This window comes from Vipera berus (assembly GCF_964194415.1).
Source record: "Vipera berus genome assembly, chromosome: Z".
NCBI classification, from domain to species: domain Eukaryota; kingdom Metazoa; phylum Chordata; class Lepidosauria; order Squamata; family Viperidae; genus Vipera; species Vipera berus.
This window is the reverse complement of record NC_138205.1, coordinates 23410582-23430289: the sequence shown is the minus strand read 5'-3', so window position 1 is coordinate 23430289 and position 19708 is coordinate 23410582. Positions and strand designations below refer to the sequence as shown.

Below are 19708 nucleotides of genomic sequence, written 5' to 3'. Positions count from 1 at the left end.
AAAATCCAGGTCCCATTCCCATATAATTGAAATTTCAAGTATCTTCACACTAGTTGTATTCACAAACTTGTGGCTACTGCAGTATCACTGTGGTCATCCACAGTTCAAGATATCATGATTTCTGATGTTCTTGCCAGCTTCCAATAAACAAAGTCAATGGGAAAACTTGCAGGAAGTCAAAAGTTGCTCCTACCCCCACTGCTTTTTTGCCTGCCAAGTGGTCATTCAGTTTCTCTGTTTAGGTAAGGAAGTATCCCTGAAAGGATGACACAGAGGGTCATGGGTCATCCAGCTGAAATCAAATGCTTTTTGAACAAAGAAAATATTTTTTCACACAGCACTTAGAGTACTGTAATTAAACTGTGGAATTTGCTAGTCATAATTGTGGTAATGACAGCTGATTTGAGTGGTTTTAAAATGGCACTAGAAAGATCTCTACATGGCTGGGATTAGTGGTTACTAAGTGTTTACACAGGCTGGATGAACTAATGGTTTTATCCAGCAGGGCTCTTATAGTTTTGTGGGCCACTCTGCCAGGGCCCAGTGATTTTTGATATTGCAGAATGCAAATTGTTGAGGGTGCAGTGTCGGTTTGCATCAGAACATGAGTTAAATTTGTTAAATTTTCTGGAATTTTGTGAGTCAGTAGAAGAGCTGAACTGAGCTTCCGTGCCTATGGCTAATGATACAACACAGAGTAGCAACGATGCTGGCAGAGCCAAGTCTTAAACATTTACTAGAACCTCACTGGGTTTGTATGTTCCCAAATGAGTAAATCATTCCTTGAAATAAAATTGAACAGAAAATGTATATAAACAGTATATTATATGTGTCGCAAGAATGATATAGTTTCAAGAACATAAACCAACTCGGATGTTAATGTCTTTCTGTATAATGTATGCTGACAGTTTTTGGCTGCGTGCTGATATGACTCATAGACTTTTCAATGTGCACTGTCGGCATGGTGCTAATGTTCCAAATTAGCAGCACAGTTGATGGGAAACCTGCTCTTCCAGTGCTTTGGATTTTGGTTGCTCTCCTGGGAGGTCAGTTAGGATAGGGAGGGAACAGAATGGAAATTGAATTTTTATTTACATTGCATTGGAGGAACAGTGATTTCAAGATAGTTTTTGGGTAATGATGCATAGTAACTCTGTGCTGTTGATTTAAGTGAAAGAAACAGAAAACTAATTCTGGTAAAGGATGGGTGGAAATGTCCACATATATAATAATTAGATAGTGGTCATGAATGGTCTGAATTGATTGAACTGTTAGTGAACTCTTGAGCTTCAAGTAGTCATTTAAGCAAGGTCTAGAAATATAACAGAGTCAGATGAAGTAAGAAGGGGGAAAGGGGCAGATAGTATGTGGTTAAAAGGTTACTACTTTTTATGAATTATGGTATAGAAAAAAACCATTGTTTTCTGGTATGAATTATGGTGTGAACTGTGAAGATTGACATATGTTATTGGATAATATATAATATATAAATATGCCATTTGGGGCATATTTGTTTACCTTCTCCTAAGGTAGAAGGTCTTATTTTCTTGAAGGAAAAAAAATAAAAGTTTTGCTTTACCAAATATTGTTAGATTTTTTAGGCTACAGAGCCAGAATCCTGGGAGCCAGCTAATTACCTTCAGATCTTAGTTAGAGATGACATAACCCTAACCTAAAAATATAATATCAAGGAGTCTGCTTATTGGTTGATCTGGCTTTATCCACAATACTGTAAACTAGCAGCCAAGTTTGAAATTCTAGGTAGTTTGCAGGTCAAGTTCTGAGCAGAGCTTTATTTATTTTTATAAATAAAGAGCAACAAAGATGATTGGGGGACTGGAGGCTAAAACATATCGGGAACGGTTGCTGGAATTGGGTATGTGTAGTTTAGTGAAGAGAAGGGTGAGGGGTGACATGATAGCAGTGTTCCAATATCTCAGGGGCCGCCACAAAGAAGAGGGAGCCAAGCTATTCTCCAAAGCACCTGAAAGCAGGACAAGAAGCAATGGATGGAAACTAGTCAAGGAGAGAAGCAACCTAGAACTAAGGAGAAACTTCCTGACAGTTAGAACAATTAACCAGTGGAACAACCTGCCTCCAGAGGTGGTGAATGCTCGAACACTGGAGGTTTTTAAGAAGAGACTGGACAGCCATTTGCCTGAAATGGTATAGGGTTTCCTGCCTGAGCAGGGGGTTGGACTAGATGACCTCCAAGGTCCCTTCCAACTTATTATTATTATTATTTTTTACAACAACAACAACAACAATAATAACAACAACAACAATGAAAGCACTAGCAAAGGATGACGGTTACAAATACCTAGGCATATTGGAAGCAGATAACATCTTGAATGGAAAAGTCAAAGAGTCAACACAAAAGGAATACATCAGAAGAGTCCGCAAAATACTAAAATCAAAGCTGAATGGTGGAAATATAATTAAAGCCATTAATACATGGGCAGTCCCAGTGATACGCTACCCAGCTGGAATTATCAACTGGACATTTGCCGAATTGGAACACCTAGACCGGAAAACACGTAAACTTTTGAACATGCACCATGCTCTACATCCACGAAGTGACATTGACAGATTGTACCTGCCAAGAAGAATAGGGGGCAGAGGGCTAATGCAAATCCACCAAACTGTAGAAGAAGAAAAATGAAGTTTGAATGACTATGTGAATCAAAGTACAGAAAAATTGCTGCAGGCTGTGAAAACAGAGAGCATTATCAAAATAACAGAAACAAAGGCAGAATATAAGGAAAAATGGCTAGATGATAGATTAAATAGATGGAAAACCAAAGCTTTGCATGGACAACATTTGAAAAACATTGAAGGAAAATGTGATAACAACCTGACATGGGCATGGCTTAAGATGGGAACCATCAAGAAAGAAACAGAAGGCTTAATACTGGCTGCTCAAGAACAAGCACTACAAACTAATGCCATGAAAGCAAAGATACAAAAATCTACTGACAATCCAAATTGCCAACTTTGCAACAACAAAGCTGAAACTGTTTCACATTTAATATGTGAGTGCAGCAAAATCACGCAAACTGATTACAAAGCTAGACATGACCGAGTTGCTAAATGAATCCACTGGGCATTGTGTAAAAAATATGACTTGCCTATGTCTGAAAAGTCGTGGGAACACAGGGTGGAAAAAGTTGTCGAGAATGAGAGGGTGAAGATCTTGTGGGACTTCCGAATACAGACAGATCGTTATTTGGAACACAACACGCCAGATATCACGTTGTAGAGAACCGAAGCATACAGCTGATTGATATTGCTGTACCAGGAGATGCCAGAGTTGAAGAAAAAGAACTGAAAAAAATTATGAAATACCGCGACCTGGCCATCGAAACTACGCGATTATGGATGAAATGCGTAACAGTGATACCCATTGTCATCGGGGCACTGGGAACCATGTCCAAAAACTTTACAAAACACATAAAGAAATTGCAACTTCATGCAATAACTCCAGCAAAGCTACAAAAAACTGCGCTACTCGGAACATCTTACATTTTAAGGAGATACCTGGTTGATACCTAGGATGTTTGCAGCAGCCCGTGTCAACCATTAGTGCCAGTCAATTTGAGTGTTCAGTTGACTGAGTTTCATGTTTTATGAATAAAAGTTTTATAATTGGCAACTGAGCAGAACTAAATGATCTCTGTGTTATAAAAAGACCATGAATTCAGTTCTCAAAACAAAAACAAAAACTCATTCCTGGATAAAAAATTACTCAAAGGATCATTTGAGTGTGTTCCTTGATTCTTAGTTTGTGTTTGCTTACCTAATTCATATTTTATGTTTCTGTAGTATTCTAATAAAGAGAAATCTATTCAGCAAGCTTGAATTCAGCTTACCTCTGTTCTCTGTTCTAGAGTATGATAAGTCTAATAATTGAATTTAAAGAATATTAAGACTCATTCCAATAGGTTATCCAATTCTTTGATAGCAAAGCCTATAGGATATTATATTACAAACAGGGTTGAAGTGAAATAATTGAGGCTGAGAAAATAATGCTTTGTAAAGGCCATTACTGAGTTGGTAGTTACAGAGAGATTTAAGCTATGGACAATCTGTGATATGCAAGCCAGCTGCTACCCTCCATTTAACGAAGAAGAGGACTCAACTATTCATGGTCAAAGATACCTTCAGCTACATTCCTATAACAGGTAGGTTGGGGAATTCTAGGATTTGAAGTCCACACATCTTAAGTTGCCAAGTTGGAAAAACATTTGTGCAGGTAACAGACTGAAGAGACCCAAATTCAAATCTACCCTCTGACATGGTAATACTGAGCACAGCGATAGCATTGAAGAAGGTATGCATTATATAACATCAACTGAAAAGGAGGAAGAGTTAAGAAGGAAATTCAAGATTTGTTCTGTCTTGAGTTTCATTGGTGTAAGAGGGGGAGATAGAATCTCTTGTCAAGTTTGCAAGTTTCTGTTATTATACCCTTTAATAAAAAAGTGCCTATTTCCAGGTCTGGCCTACCTCACAGGGCTGACAGATATAGAAAATTCAGTCAAGTTATTTTCTTTCAGCCCAGCTTAGCCCACATACCAGAAGCTTAATATTTCATGGAACGTTGGCTTGGTTGTATGAACTCAGTTTTTGTGGTCTATAAATGATAGCTTAATTATTATAGAGTCCCAACTAATTATTGCTTAGTATGATATCTGAATTAGGTGTTAGTGCCATGTTACCATGCCTCATTATGACTTGAACTTAAAAAGGGATAGGTTTTCTAGGAATAGATTGTCCATCTTTAACAAATTAAGGCAAATATATGTGTCCCACGTGTATCACACCTTCTGGTGAGATAGAAGTTCCCTGAGGATGGGCTCTAGCACGAGTCTAAAAGCTCGGAAGATTAAACCTCTGGTCCTAGTGACTGACCCACATTGGATCCTGTTCAACTTTGAGTTTGCAAGTTCTACGCACACCTAGACTACATCTTCCAGGAATTAAAAACGTTATCAGCACCCTCCATGGTGCCTGAAAACAGTATAACACTAATTCTTGAAGTAGAAATTGTAAGAGATACAGCTTTTTATCTTACCTTCAATAGCAGATTGCTATAAGATAATTGTTCATATTACTCCAAATTACTTACACCATTTCACTCCACCCAGAGGTGGAGATAGAATAGTTAGGATACTTGATTTCCGGCCTGTGAGTAGGTTGCTCAACTTGCCCCACTGAAAAGCTGGGGGTGGAGTGAGAGAAGGACATACACACCTGCTCAGGTCTCTTTGGCAGTCTGCTTGATATTGAGCAACATTCAAGAGATTGCTCCTTTGGTCCTCTACAAGTCTGCAAGGTGCTTGACTTGAACATCACAGTCCAGTGTGCTGTTCCTCTATACCTGATCTGCACTAGGGCTGGATGACTGAATGCTGCTAGTCCTGGACAATGTTGCGTCTCTGTTGCTCCCAGATTGTGCTTCTGTTTCTGTTGCTGAAAGGTGGGTAGCCAAGACAGAAAGTGCTCAATATTTGGGAGAAATCTGAAAAATTGGTGAGCTACAGCAAGGGATGTGGGATGAGTTTTAAAACCTGAGACATTTGAAGCATTGCTTTCTGGGAAAAATGGGAAACATGGATTCTTGCAGTGCATTAGAACCAGGAAATCTGGAGCATGGAAGCTGAAACATCTAGCAAGTATTGTGCATATATATCTAGATTTCTACACTTGGAATGCAGATGGGTTTTATTTTGTCTCCCTGTAGCCATTACATAACAATCACTTTGATGTATTTTGCAATTGACCAATTACTAGACTGAAATAGATTGTGTGTATGTGGGTTCAAAAGAGGTTTGGGTTATTGTTCTCTTCCCATTTCTATTGTTCTCTTCCCATATTCCTATGACAATATGTTAGAGAGATCAGATTTGCTGCTTATCAGTCTTCAGAGAAAGATCTATTGCAGTTACTGACCCAAGGAATTTTCTTAGTAGCATCTCTTTTACCAAATTGGTCTTATGTGCCATATTTCAGGCCTAGACTCAGTTACATATCCCTAGGAATCCAGTTTGGGAAAAATCTCTGCAGGCTTTTGATAGAATGTAAACCCATGCCATCTGATCTTTCATGTTAGCCTTTTGGATCAAAAACAACTAAAAGGTTTGTAGCATGGATTAGAAATACCTACAGATATTGTTGAGAAAGGAAATGGTAAGAGGAGAAGTGACAATGTAAATTAATCAAAAATTGAGTTCATTAACAAAGAAATAGCTCGACATAGTGTTATGTCACAGATGAGCTGGTTACACATGCAGACAGCCTTCATAGAAGATGCTTAATCTGTTTACAGATTTAACAACTTCTCTGGCTTTGCATAACAAGCTAACCAAATCTGGGTTTTCATAACCCAAAGCCACTAAAAAACAAACAAACGTTAGCACTAGCTAACCTTATCTTCTTGTATAATTATGACTACTAGGTCTTTAACTGACCCAGTTAAACATTTTACACGTGGTCCAGTTTAACTATTAGACAGGCTGCCATAGCTCCTAAATCAGTGGTTTTCAACCTGTGGTCCATGGACCTCTGAAGATCTGCAATGTCTTGGGGGTCTGTGACCATAGCCTGTGGCCACAAAAGGTATTTAAGGGGGGGTGTCCGTGATGAAGAAAAAGTTGAGAACCACTCTCCTAAAGAATTATTATTCAGCTGTTTTATAATAAAAGTGATTATAATTCTTTCCCCCCACAAGGATAGCAACCTTGCCGTTGTCGATAGTGTATTCTGGGAAGTAAAAATATTGACCTAGTGTTTTTTGGTAATCTAACTCCTGATCTCTATCTACTAATAGTAATGGTTTTTCATTCCGTCTCTTTGACTTTATTTATTCTGTTTTTTAGGTGTGGAACACACTGATGCTCAAAAAGGTAAGAACACACTCCGAGTAAAGGATAGTCAACCTAATAATGGGGAAGAGAAAGCCTAGAGAAGGGATAATGTCATAAAATTGAGTTCAAGCCTCTCAAAATAGAGTTTTCCAATAGTTGTTTTATTCTTGTGTTATTCAGACAAAAAGCAAAGCAAGTTTGCAACTAAGCTTAATTATTTCTTTTATATGTGTACACATACTTGTCTAATTTCAAAGTTAACTTATTAGAATAAGCTATGCCCATATTCAAATAACTATGCCCGACAAGGCTTTTCAGGTTACTGTGCCCAACAAGGCTATTCAGGTTATTGTGTCCAACAAGGCTATTCAGTTAACTATGCCCAACAAGGCTATTCAAAGAACTATGCCCAACAAGGCTACTCAAGTTGCTGTAAGTATTATTGCCCAAGTAGACTACACATTCACACAATACTCACATACACTGTCCACACAGGTGATCAGGCCTTGTTAGAGTGGGCTGGGAAACAGACTCAGGATGTCCCCTGCTCCAACAAGAGTCATCTCACACTTCAGGGGTCTGGGTTCATTCCACTCTTTTCTTTATACCCAGCTTTTTTACTATGAATCCATATGTATGGTACATCTTGCCCGGGTCTTGTCAATAACTTCACATTTTTACTCCCTGTTCCATGACTCCATGAAAAATGCAATCCATTGCATTCCTTATGGTCACTAATATTCCACTTGGTATTCATCAGCAATAATTCACTCATACACATATCCCGGATTTCTGTTGTCAGTAATACACACATTCTAGCAACGTGAGTTTCCCAGAGGGTTCAGGAAAAGGCTAGATATGGTTGTACTATAGCCCCACTATACCCATGATTTATTTTAATATATTATACTTTATGCATCATATTTAATATCTAAAGCTTCCTCCTTCCATTATGTATTCAAGATGGCAGTGATTAATATTTATATGTTACTTATATGCAGTGGTGGGATTCAGACAGTTTGCACCACTTTGGCAGAACCAGTAGCTAATTTTTTGTTGCCCAGGCCCAGAATGGACTTCCAGAAGCAGCATCCACACAGAGAATATGTTCACATATTTGAATCCCACTACTGCTTATATGTAAGGGTGTAGGTCAATACATATCTTGTATATAGTGTGTTTAAATGTGTGTTATGTATGTGTATACTTTGAGGGCAAGCAACTAAATTTCATTTTTAATGTGTGCAATTGTGCCCACAGTAAAAAATGACAATAAAGGTTTTCTTTCTTTCTTTCTTTCTTTCTTTCTTTCTTTCTTTCTTTCTTTCTTTCTTTCTTTCTTTCTTTCTTTCTTTCTTTCTTTCTTTCTTTCTTTCTTTCTTTCCTTCCTTCCTTCCTTCCTTCCTTCCTTCCTTCCTTCCTTCCTTCCTTCCTTCCTTCCTTCCTTCCTTTCTTTCTTTCTTTCTTTCTTTCTTTCTTTCTTTCTTTCTTTCTTTCTTTCTTTCGTATTCATAGCTAACATAATATGTAACATAAGGAATAATTTTCAGACTTATAAATAAACCCTTACATATATAAATTTGAACATGGACACTTCTCTATTTACACTTTTTAAAATATTTCTTTCTTATCATAAGTTTTAGGTTATGGCCCGGAAATTTAGAAAGTGTGGAAGTTTATAAAGGTTTCTTTAGTTTAGTAGGAAATCCATACATATTTGAGCCTCCTTTTTCCACTTGGTGCAAAAACTTACTCATTTTCAAGATGAGCATTTATAGAATGCATATGCTTCAATATAGTGCAGAAATAGTCATGAGACAGAAGAGTGTGTGTGTGTGTGTGTGTGTGTATGTATGTATGTATACACACACACACACACACACACACAAAGAGAGAGATTAAAAATGTACATACTTGCAAATGCAGTGTAGCGTGGGGCCTGGAGACTTCCATGTGGGCACATCAGTTGTACATGGATGAGAAAAATCCCTCTGTAGGCAAGTTGTGCATGGATGCTGTGTATTTTATGGGCCTTTTGTGCATATTAATAAACATACCTGAGAGCTAGGTAGATAACACACACATATATACACATCTTTCCCCTTTCTCTCTTGTATAAATGCTACTCTTCATTTAATTCCACTGTTTACATTTCTGTAGATTATGCATGGCATAGAACCTATGAATATAGCTGAACTCCAGTAGAAATTTCAACAGAAATTCCAGCATTCCTTATAATTGGCTATGATAATTAGGAATAATAGGAACTGTAATTAGCAAAATTTAGTTCCTGCCTCCATCTATTTATTGTTGCTTGATCAACACCCATCTACCCACATTCTTTCTACAGTTCTTTCTTTCTATCTAGTTTTAGATATAATTTGTTTCAATGTAATTACCTTTAGTTATGACTCATCCTACTCTGTAAATGTATGGCAGTTGTCAACAACATCTAAAGTAGAAAATATATGACACCTGGCTAGGCAAACACAAAATGTTTTTAAATATCAGTAGATAATTTGGTACCCTTTAAATATATTTTCCCTCATTCCCAACTAATGGAATGGCTAGTGATTAAAAGAGTTGTCTAAATATCTGGAGGAGATATTAGTTTGTCTATTAGTGTCTAACCATTTCTTAAAAGATGTGTGTAGACCCCAGGTATTCTATCATTATAAAATTAATTGGAGAGCCCCTATTTTTCTTTTGTACCTATAAGCAAAGGTTTTCCTGCTGATTATCAATAAATGATAACATATTCAGGTACATATTTAACATATTTGTATTACTGTATGTGCTCATTAATCTACTGCTATTCTCGTATGCCTTCCTAGTAATCATTTTTCTTATCTATATATCTGGGATATCTTTCCTCACCCTAACAAGTATCCTTAGCTCTTGCTACCTGTAAGAGATAACCAGGCTGAGCCTGAGGGAGGAGTCAAATGTGTCATCAGTCATGAGTCCCTTCATGTCCACAAGGGATCCAAGTCCAGCCCACCTTGAATTCCTTCTACTCTTATCTCCTGCTAATTTCCCTTGGCCTTTAGTAGTTCAGATTCTTGTAGAGAGCTCAAGCTCATAATAAATCTTTATACCCATTTGAAATGTCTGGATCTCCTGCTTTTCCTGGTGCTTGACACTACTCCATCACATGCTGTAACTAATCACAATCCTTTAATTTTGTTGATTCATTCTAATCATTTCATGCTTCCACCATCTGATTACAAATTCACTATGATATGTAGGGTGTCCACCTAAGTGGAATAGGACCAGCTTATTATTTGGATGGAAAACTGTCAGGAACTGGGAAGATGAAAAAAAGCAAAAGACAATTGCGATCCATTTTCATATTTTTACCCCTGAAAACTGTCTGGATGTGCCTGTGAAATGATCAGGAATAAGCTTTCCCTATAATATGCTTTCCCTATAATAATTTACCTATAATAATAGTGGGACGCGGTGGCTCAGTGGGTTAGGACGCTGAGCTTGTCGATCAGAAGGTCGGCAGTTTGGCAGGTCGAATCCCGAGTGCCGCGTAGCAGAGTGAGCGCCTGTTACTCGTCCCAGCTTCTGCCCACCTAGCAGTTCGAAAGCACGTAAAAATGCAAGTAGAAAAATAGGGACCACTACGGTGGGAAGGTAACAGTGTTCCGTGCGCCTTTGGTATCTAGTCATGCTGGCCACATGACCATGGAAATGTCCTCGGACAAATGCTGGCTCTTCGGCTTTGAAACGGAGATGAGCACCGCTAGAGTCGGAAACGACTAGCACGCATGTGTGGGGGAACCTTTACCTTTACCTTTATAATATGCTTTAGGATTGAATTGAAATGAAAACACTCAGCATCTAAATCTTAGATCTTCTGTTCCAGCTATATTTTGAAACAGAAAGTGAAAAATATCATCTATTTATCAATCATGGATAAAAGAATAAGAATTTGAAGGAAACCTATAATATGTTATTTTCACTCATCAAAATAGCTTGTGGCTTCACATAACAACAACAACAACAACAACAACAACAACAACAACACAGACAAGCACCTGCTACATAACACCCCAGACTTAACAATTGTCAATAAAAAAGACAAAAAAATCTGGATGGTGGATGTGGCAGTGCCTGGAGACAGCAGAAGAGAAGAGAAAGAACTGGAGAAGATAACAAAATGCAAAGACCTACAAATAGAAATAGAATGACTGTGGCAAAGGCAAGCAAGGGTAGTACCAATAGTAATAGGTGCCTTTGGTGCAATCCCAAAACAACTGGAGCACTACTTGAACACCATTGGCATTGACAAATTCGCCATTAGTCAATTGCAAAAGGTGGGCTTACTAGGAACTGCTTCCATCCTGCGACGATATCTGTAATACCATCAAACATCCACATCTGCCTATCCCAGGTCCTTGGTAAGGACTCAATAGGTAGACAAAAGTGCCAAATCCAGTCTGAACATCTGGCTGACTGTGCAATGATCAATAACAACAACAACAACAACTGCAACATAACACCCTGGACTTAACAATTGTCAATAAAAAAGACAAAAAAGTCTGGATAGTGGACATGGCAGTGCCTGGAGACAGCAGAATAGACGAGAAAGAACTGGAGAAGATAACAAAATACAAAAACCTACAAATAGAAATAGAAAGACTGTGGCAAAGGCAAACAAGGGTGGTACCAATAGTAATAGGCACCTTGGGTGCAATCCCAAAACAACTGGAGCACCACTTGAACACCATTGGCATTTGAAAATTTGCCATCAGTCAACTGCAAAAGGTGGCCTTACTAGGAACAGCTTCCATCCTGCTGTAACACCATCAAACTTCCAGATCTGCCTGTCCCAGGGGTCCTTGCTAAGGACTCAAGGGCATCACTGGACCCAACCCAGTGATGCCCTCGCCGTGATGTCCCGTTGCCTGGAGGCGGTCCGGGTTTGGATGGGGAGAAATGAATGAATGGCTGTTCATTCCGGCATCTCGGACTGACCAGCTTTTTCCATCATTAACAATAGGGGGTGAGGTGTTACCCCCCGTTGATAGGGCTCGCAACTTGGGCGTCCTCCTGGATTCACGGCTCAGTTTTGAAGATCATATAGGAGCCGTGACCAGGGGGGCTTTTGCCCAGGTTCGCCTGGTGCGCCAGTTGCGGCCCTATCTGGACTGAGATGCTCTACGCACAGTCACTCATTCGCTCGTGACCTCCCGGTTAGACTACTGCAATGTCCTCTACATGGGGCTGCCCTTGAGGACCACTCGGAGGCTTCAACTGGTGCAGAATGCAGCCGCGCGAGTTGTGATGGGAGCTTCCCAATACTCCCGTGTAACACCTCTTCTCCGTGAGCTGCATTGGCTTCCGGTTGCCCTCCGGGTGAGATTCAAGGTGCTGGTAATGACCTATAAAGCCCTAAATGGCTTGGGTCTGGACTATCTAAGGGAACACCTGCTGCCAGCATCATCTTCCCATCGTCCTGTGCGCTCCCACAGGGAGGGCCTTCTCAGGGTACCGATGGTTAATGAATGCCGATGGGTTATTCCCAGGGGAAGGGCGTTCTCTGTGGGTGCGCCTGCCCTATGGAACCAACTACCTATGGAACTTAGGACTGCCCCTGACCTTCGCTCATTTCGCCGGGACCTGAAAACTTGGCTCTTCGAGCTGTTTGGCCCAGACTGAGGGGTTTTTAATTTTAATTGGGTTTTAGATTTACTTTTGGGGCTTGAATTTAATTAATTGTTTTAATTGATTTTAATTTTTGTATGTTATGGTTTTAACTGCCCTGTAAACCGCCCTGAGTCCTACAGGAATAGGGCGGTATACAAATTAAATAAATAAATAAATAAATAAATAAATAAATAAATAAATAGGTAGACAAAAGTGCCAAATCCAGTCTGAACATCTGGCTGACTGTGCAATGATTAACAACAACAACAACAACAACAACAATAATATGTTTGCTGAATTATGAGAAGATTGGCTGTATTGGTTATAGAAAAGCAATAGCATCAACCGTAATATGATCTCAAAAATTTCCTACCGTTCTCATCTACTTCTCACATTTCTCTTTTTTCTTTTATAGTCTGTGGGCGCCCCAAAGTACATTCCCCTCGAATTGTTGGTGGAAAGAATGCTGAAGATGGGGAATGGCCATGGCAGGTCAGCATACGAGAAAACAGACTTCACGTGTGTGGTGGAAGCCTCATTTCCTCCCAGTGGGTGGTGACAGCTGCTCATTGCTTTGACGGGTAAGTAGCAGATTTGCATTAAAGAGACTGTATCTCAGCCAATTTCTCTTCTTTAAGGGAATCAGTAATTGAAGACGGAGCTATAGCACTAGGGAACAATGGCAATTCAACTAAGTTCAAAAATTTGGCAGTGGACCAACTTTATCTTGCTCTTATGAAGATAGCATTAGCATTAGATCCTCCCCTGCTACTGTATGTAGCTGGTCGGGCAGCTATATGAAGATAACAAGAATATAATCAAATACTTATTAGGATCAAAACCCAGGAGGGAGGCATATAGCCAATTAAAAAGCATAAAAATACATCAAAAGCTAAAATATGATTCACTTAATGACTGTGGCGTTTGTTTGATGAGTGCAGATTCATTTAAGGATCATCAGAGTCACAGGGCATTGTCTCTCTTCCTGTATCGGCCTCAAAAGACAGCTGAGAGAAGTGCATGACAAGTAATGGCCTCTAGTAGTTAGGCTCTTTGAGGCTAGTTGAATTAAATTTTAAATTTGGGCTAACGTTATATAATTCTATTTTAATTTTAACTGTATTCTAACTTTTGTACTGTTTTAACTGTTTTTAACTTTGCCCTGTAAACCGCCCTGAGTCCTTCAGAAATAGGGCGGTATAGAAATCTAATAAATAAATAAATAAATAAATAAATAAATAAATAAATAAATAAATAAATAAATAAATAAATAAATAAATAAGTGATAGGGAAGGCCTGTTGGATTCATTGACAATAAAAGGTTGGAGACCTTGCTAAATCCAGTTGTTGCTCTGTTTCTGTCACATACTGTTTAATGAGCGCTTTGGCCTGATTGTATCCCACGCTGAATAGAAGACTGAGGAGAAGCCCAAGGATGAGATTTTAGTGGCCATTGCCTTTTTCCACGAGGACTGAAAGTCATGCCTCATAGGTCAAGGCCAAGGGGAAAAAAAAGATAGTTTGAGTACATTTGCTCACATCTAGTCTCTACTTTCATGAGGCCTGTCTCTAGTCTCGGTGGCATTAGAGATACATTTTGAGACTTGAAGGGCCAATCTTAGAAATCTGAATTTCGACTTTGACTGTACCCTTCCCTCCTTATGCTCACTGATCATAATAAAGATTTGATTTGACAGCATAAATATATAAATGTTGCCCTCCATGATGCTCCATGAATGAGACCGAGCAACTACATGGTAAACACATTGCCTGAAGCACCTTCATTTGAGAGCCCCAGATTTCATGTTGAGTTTCAAAGCTGAGCAAGGATTATAGAAGACTGATTTTTTCCACCTTGGCTCCCATAGGCCACTAGTTACATCTAAGTATCGAGTGCATCTGGGGGAGTACGAACTCCCCAAACCAGCATCCACCATGGTCTCATCTGCTGTAAGCCTGATTGTAGTACATCCATACTATGCTGGAGTTGGGCTGAGTGCTGATATTGCGTTGGTGAAACTAGAGGAGCCTGTCCATTTCTCCCGAACCATCTTGCCTGTCTGCTTATCCACTGTTGCTGATCCTGAACCTTTCCCTGCAGGGATGATATGCTGGGTCACTGGCTGGGGGGACCTTTATCCAGATGGTAAGAAAGAGGTGGGGTCTTCTTAAATCAAGTGCATAAGTTAGGTTTCTGCAAGACATAAGGAATGTGGTCTCCATTTGGGGGTGGAGGATTTCCCCCCCCCCATGTTTTGAAGGCATTAAGCTGCATGAAACTTTATGGAGGGTTAACAAATTTATATTATTGCTTATTGCTGTAAAAATATTATTTTTGCAGTAGTGATTTGACAGTGAATTGTGATGCCATGATTTGGCTGGCCTGTAATAAATGAGTTCTATGGCACATGTAACCCATGACTTACAGTCCTCATAACAGAGTTAATTACACCCATTATTTTTGCAGTTGCAGTATTTGTTTGTTTTTTAATCAGCCACTTAGTGGCATCAAGAATGTAGATGTTGGTGCAAAGACATTATTGCAAAGGGTGTGGAGCCCAAACATTTGGTAGATGGACTGGAGGAGTTGGGAGACATTTAAAATGAGGCTCATAGATTAAAACATCACAGATACTTCCACTTACTCCTTTGATCTTTAAAAGCACATGGAGGAAGACTCCACCCTTAAATGTTTAGAAGCCGATGTTCAGTCTCAGAATCTCCCTTTTTTTGCACCAGCCTCTTTCGTCACTCGGATTTTGCAGAAATTGGAAATGCCAATCCTAGATGTTGATAAGTGTGATGAAATGTACCATAATGACTCCAGCAGCTCAGACACAGATACTGAAGTTCTGCCAAAAGACTATAGGCTAATCTACGATGACATGATCTGTGCTGGATATCCAGAAGGAAAGAAAGATTCTTGCCAGGTAAAAATAGGGGATAAGAGCCATGGACCAATTATGACTTGTAGCAGATATTACATATAAAATTTGCTTGTTTATCGTGAGTTACAGCATGTTCTTGAAGGGACGCGGTGGCTCAGTGGGTTAGGATGCTGAGCTTGTCGATCAGAAGGTTGGCAGTTTGGCAGGTTGAATCCTGAGTGCCGCGTAACAGAGTGAGCACCTGTTACTCGTCCCAGCTTCTGCCAACCTAGCAGTTCGAAAGCACATAAAAATGCAAGTAGAAAAATAGGGATCACTACGGTGGGAAGGTAACAGCTTTCCATGCGCCTTTGGCATCTAGTCATGCCGGCCACATGACCATGGAGACGTTCTCGGACAAGCGCTGGCTCTTCGGCTTTGAAACGGAGATGAGCACCGGCCCCTAGAGTTGGAAACAACTAGCACGCATGTGTGGGGGAACTAGGCCATTGTAATTTATTATATAACCATGCTGAGCGAAATGTGTGAATCCAGCAAATTAATATTTTCTTCCATTCAATAATGCCCAATTCTTGGAGACTGCCTATTAGTCCCTGCAGTTTACTTGGCAAGGTTCTTCAGAAGTGGCTTGCAATTACCTCCTTCCTAGGGCTGAGAGAAAGTGACTGACCCATGGTTACCCACTTGGCTTTTTGCGCAAGCAGAACTAGAACTCATGGTCTCCCAATTTCTAGGTTGATTACTATACCAAACTGGTTATCCAAGTAATATATGATGGAAAAAGAAATCACTGGAATCTTAATATTGACCATGAATCATAGCGGTCATAATAAAAACAGGTCTTCAGTTTGTAAGTCAGGGTTTACCAGTAATATGAGTAACTATGATTGACAATTAACAATTGACAAGTAGCAGCAATGCTGGACATGAAAATAGAAATAAGCAACTTAATACAACTGAAAGACTGATACTGTAGCATTAATTTCAGTCTGAACTGTCCACTTTTTTTGCCAAGCCTCCTATTTCTTTCAGTGAGGCCCCAGAAATGAGCTATTTCTTGAATACGGCCTTTGATAAAAAAAATGGCTGCTTACACCGGCCAATTGTTGATCCTTAGTTGGCTAAATGCATGAAAATAGCAATTTATTACAATTAAGAAGCAAAAGGTTTTCTGTATTTACAAGAAAAACTAAGTTAGTGCAGTAAATTGCTGTAGATGTGCTTTTGTTTAGATCCATTCCACCAATCCATTTTCCCCCTCCTGTCTATAGTGTTTTGTGATCAGTGAGCATGCTTTCAGGTCATTAAGTCTTTACCTGCTCCTCCCCCCAATATATTTTTAAATAATTTTGTTTATTTATTCAATTCCTAAACTATGAGGATTTTAACAACAATAACACATTTTTGCACATATACAGTATTCTTGTAACTACCCATTTAAAATAAGACTAATCTAGTTCCCCCTCCAAATTTTTTTAACAATGAACAATTACTTTAAACATTTTTCTTTATTTCATTCTTCCTCTAAGTAGATAATGGCAGAATTGTTTCATTTTATTTCCTGTTGATATTTATAACATGTCTTAGAATAATGACAGCCTAAAGTAAATTTGATAAGTTATGTGATGAAGGTTGACTTTAAACTACAGCTTCTCAGTCTAAAGAATGTACTGTTCTTGCAGTACATTCTTAATGGCAGTGTATTTCGTCCCATAAAACAATTTATCCAAAGTTTCGGTTTTGCATAGTCCTTCTGAGGCAGATGGTGCAACAAAGCAGCAAGGAAATTTTCTTCAGTGATGTCACGAATTACTGAAAGCAGAGCAGCAAAGGCTTCTAAGCATGTGGACAATATCCTTAGCTAGCCTTCAAACCCATATCAAAGACCTTTAAGATACAACATTGATTCCCCACAAGATTGTTTCCACCATTATTATTTCCCGCTTTTCAGTAATGGAAAAGGCTTGGCTAAATAACATTAAGAAGAACTGGTAAATAGCCACATTTGTCTCATCTGCTTAAATTTAAACTCAAAATGCACATTATTTCCTTAGGTTTTACTTACTGGAAGAGTGTTCCTAGTTAACCCCTGTCTTTCTTTTTAGGGTGACTCTGGGGGACCCCTGGCCTGCAAGGTGAATGGTACGTGGTTTCTAGCTGGCATTGTGAGCTTTGGGGTAGGTTGTTCTGAACCCAACCGACCCGGAGTCTACACCAGAGTAACTTCTTATATGGACTGGATTCAACACACTATAGAAAAGAACTCAGCTTCCAGTGGTGGTGTCCCTCATCCCAGTGGGACTTCTGTTGTCTTCTCGTTATTAATTTTTCTCCTGAGCACTTTCCATATAAGTGCTGTTCACTTATAATTTGTTGGAAATTCAAGTACAATGTAAAAATACCTAGTTTCAAAGGCAAAAATATAACCCCCACTGTGCATAGTGGAAAAATTCCTGGAGATCTGACTATATTAACCTCCTGTTACCTCTTTCTTATTAATCATTTTCAGAATTCTGACTTAGGTATACATTTGATAATAAATAAAATATTAAAAAAACCCTCAGATGGTTTCCTCGAATCATTACAGGCAAAAAAAGAAGTGCTGGGTGCCATGAGATAAGGACTTTCTGAGTAAAATGTTCCCCTTCCCCAAATCTCATTCTTAGAGTCTCTTCTACCATCTACCCAATAATGGACATGTTTAGACAGCATGGAAACAACATAGTAACCTCTACCTTGGTTTGCTGTGTGGATTGTCTTGAGAGACGATAGGAGACAGCAGGCACGGTCCAAAACAATGCGTTTATTGGGCAGAGGTCCCGGGCGAAAACAACGCCGGGAATCCCCCGTATTTATAGTCATCAGGAACAACAACAACAACATCAAGAACCAATAAACAAACAGGGTTCTCCCGCCAAGCAAGAACGCCCAATAAGAGAGAGACCGGCTAAAGGTAGGCGCGGCTGAACCGGCTTGTTGCCGGGGCCAGCTGGCAGCTTTGACAGCTCCGGTTGAGCTGCGCATGCGCGGTTCTCTGGAGTTTGACAGCTGTCAGTGTACTGCGCATGCGCGGCAGTTGACAGCTGTCAGAGTCGGCCGGTTTGACAGCTGTCAGTGTACTGCGCATGCGCGGCAGTTTGACAGCTGTCAGAATCGGCCGCTAGCCGCGTGTATGGGGGGGAATGCCGCGGCAGCCTTTTGACGGCTGTCAACGGCTGCCGGGGGTCCCTTATAGATGTGAGGGGGTTTGTTGTGTGTGTGAATATGTAACACCCCTTCCCCCCTTGCCCCTGGAAGTTTAGCTGGGGTCAGTTCCGCTAGTCCTGCTGCCGGCCCATTCATAGTCCGCCAGGTACGAGGGAGCCTTCCGCGGTCTGGTGGAGCGGCGGAGGCTCGGGCTGGGCTGGCTTGTGCTGGGCTGGTCTTCCCTTTCCTTGGTGGGGAAAGTTTCGGGGTTTGGATGTTGGGGGTCATCGGCGATGTCAGGGACGAGTGGTATTGGGTTAGGTGGCGTTGGCGGTGCTGGTGGGGAAATTAGTGTGCCCGGTTGGGCTCGGGAACTGCGGTCCTGCGGCACCCGCTTCCTCAGTTGGTCAGCGTGTCGCCGGATGAGCCTTCCGTCTCCTAAGTCGACGAGGTAGGAGACTGGGCCAGTCTGGTCGGAGATCACGCCCTGTAGCCACTTGTCGCCGGCCCCGAAGTTCTTTGCCCAAATGGGCTGGCCGGGAGGGAAGACCTTGACGGTTGGTGCGTTGGTTTGTTCGGCGGCTGCCCTGTCGGGGTGCAAACGGTCTAGTTTTGTGACCAGGCGTCGCCCCCAACGGAGTTCGGCCGGAGACTTGCCGGTGGTGGTGCATGGTGTGGAGTGCTGGGCCAGGAGGTATTTCGCCAGTCTGCAGTGCCAGTCGCCGGAGATGATTTTTCTTAGGGCCTCTTTGGTCGCCTTCACCATGGCCTCTGCGAGACCGTTCGTGGAGGGGTGAAAGGGCGCGGAGGTGGCGTGCCTAATCAAGTTGGCCCTGATGAAAACCTGGAATTCATTAGAGGTGAATTGGGGCCCATTGTCAGATACGATGACATCAGGCAACCCATGGGTGGCAAATACCCTCCTTAAACCCCTGATTGTGGCTGCTGAGCTTGTGCTGGGTACTGGGATGACCTCGAGCCATTTGGAAAAACTGTCTACTATTATAAGAAAATTTTGTCCCTGGAAGGGGCCTGCGTAATCAATGTGGATTCGGGACCAGGGTTTTTTTGTCACCTCCCACTTATGGACAGGGGCGTGTGGAAGAGGTG

General features: G+C 40.6%; 1 protein-coding gene across 6 annotated transcripts in view; it reads left to right on the top strand.

Annotated features, from left to right (window-relative positions):
* Positions 1-17891, top strand: part of LOC308677206 (serine protease 27-like) — a 63478-nt gene extending 45587 nt beyond the window's left edge. For 5 of the 6 annotated variants that reach the window (XM_081343417.1, XM_081343421.1, XM_081343419.1 and 2 more), the window contains 5 exons: positions 6879-6905; positions 12940-13105; positions 14393-14670; positions 15264-15454; positions 17518-17891. In XM_081343417.1, the coding sequence (XP_081199543.1) occupies positions 6879-6905; positions 12940-13105; positions 14393-14670; positions 15264-15454; positions 17518-17781 (926 nt within the window). In that variant the 3' untranslated portion in view covers positions 17782-17891. The remainder of the gene's footprint in view (positions 1-6878; positions 6906-12939; positions 13106-14392; positions 14671-15263; positions 15455-17517) is intronic. The other variant, XM_081343422.1, reaches the window with a different exon arrangement.
* The last annotated feature ends 1817 nt before the right edge of the window (positions 17892-19708 follow it).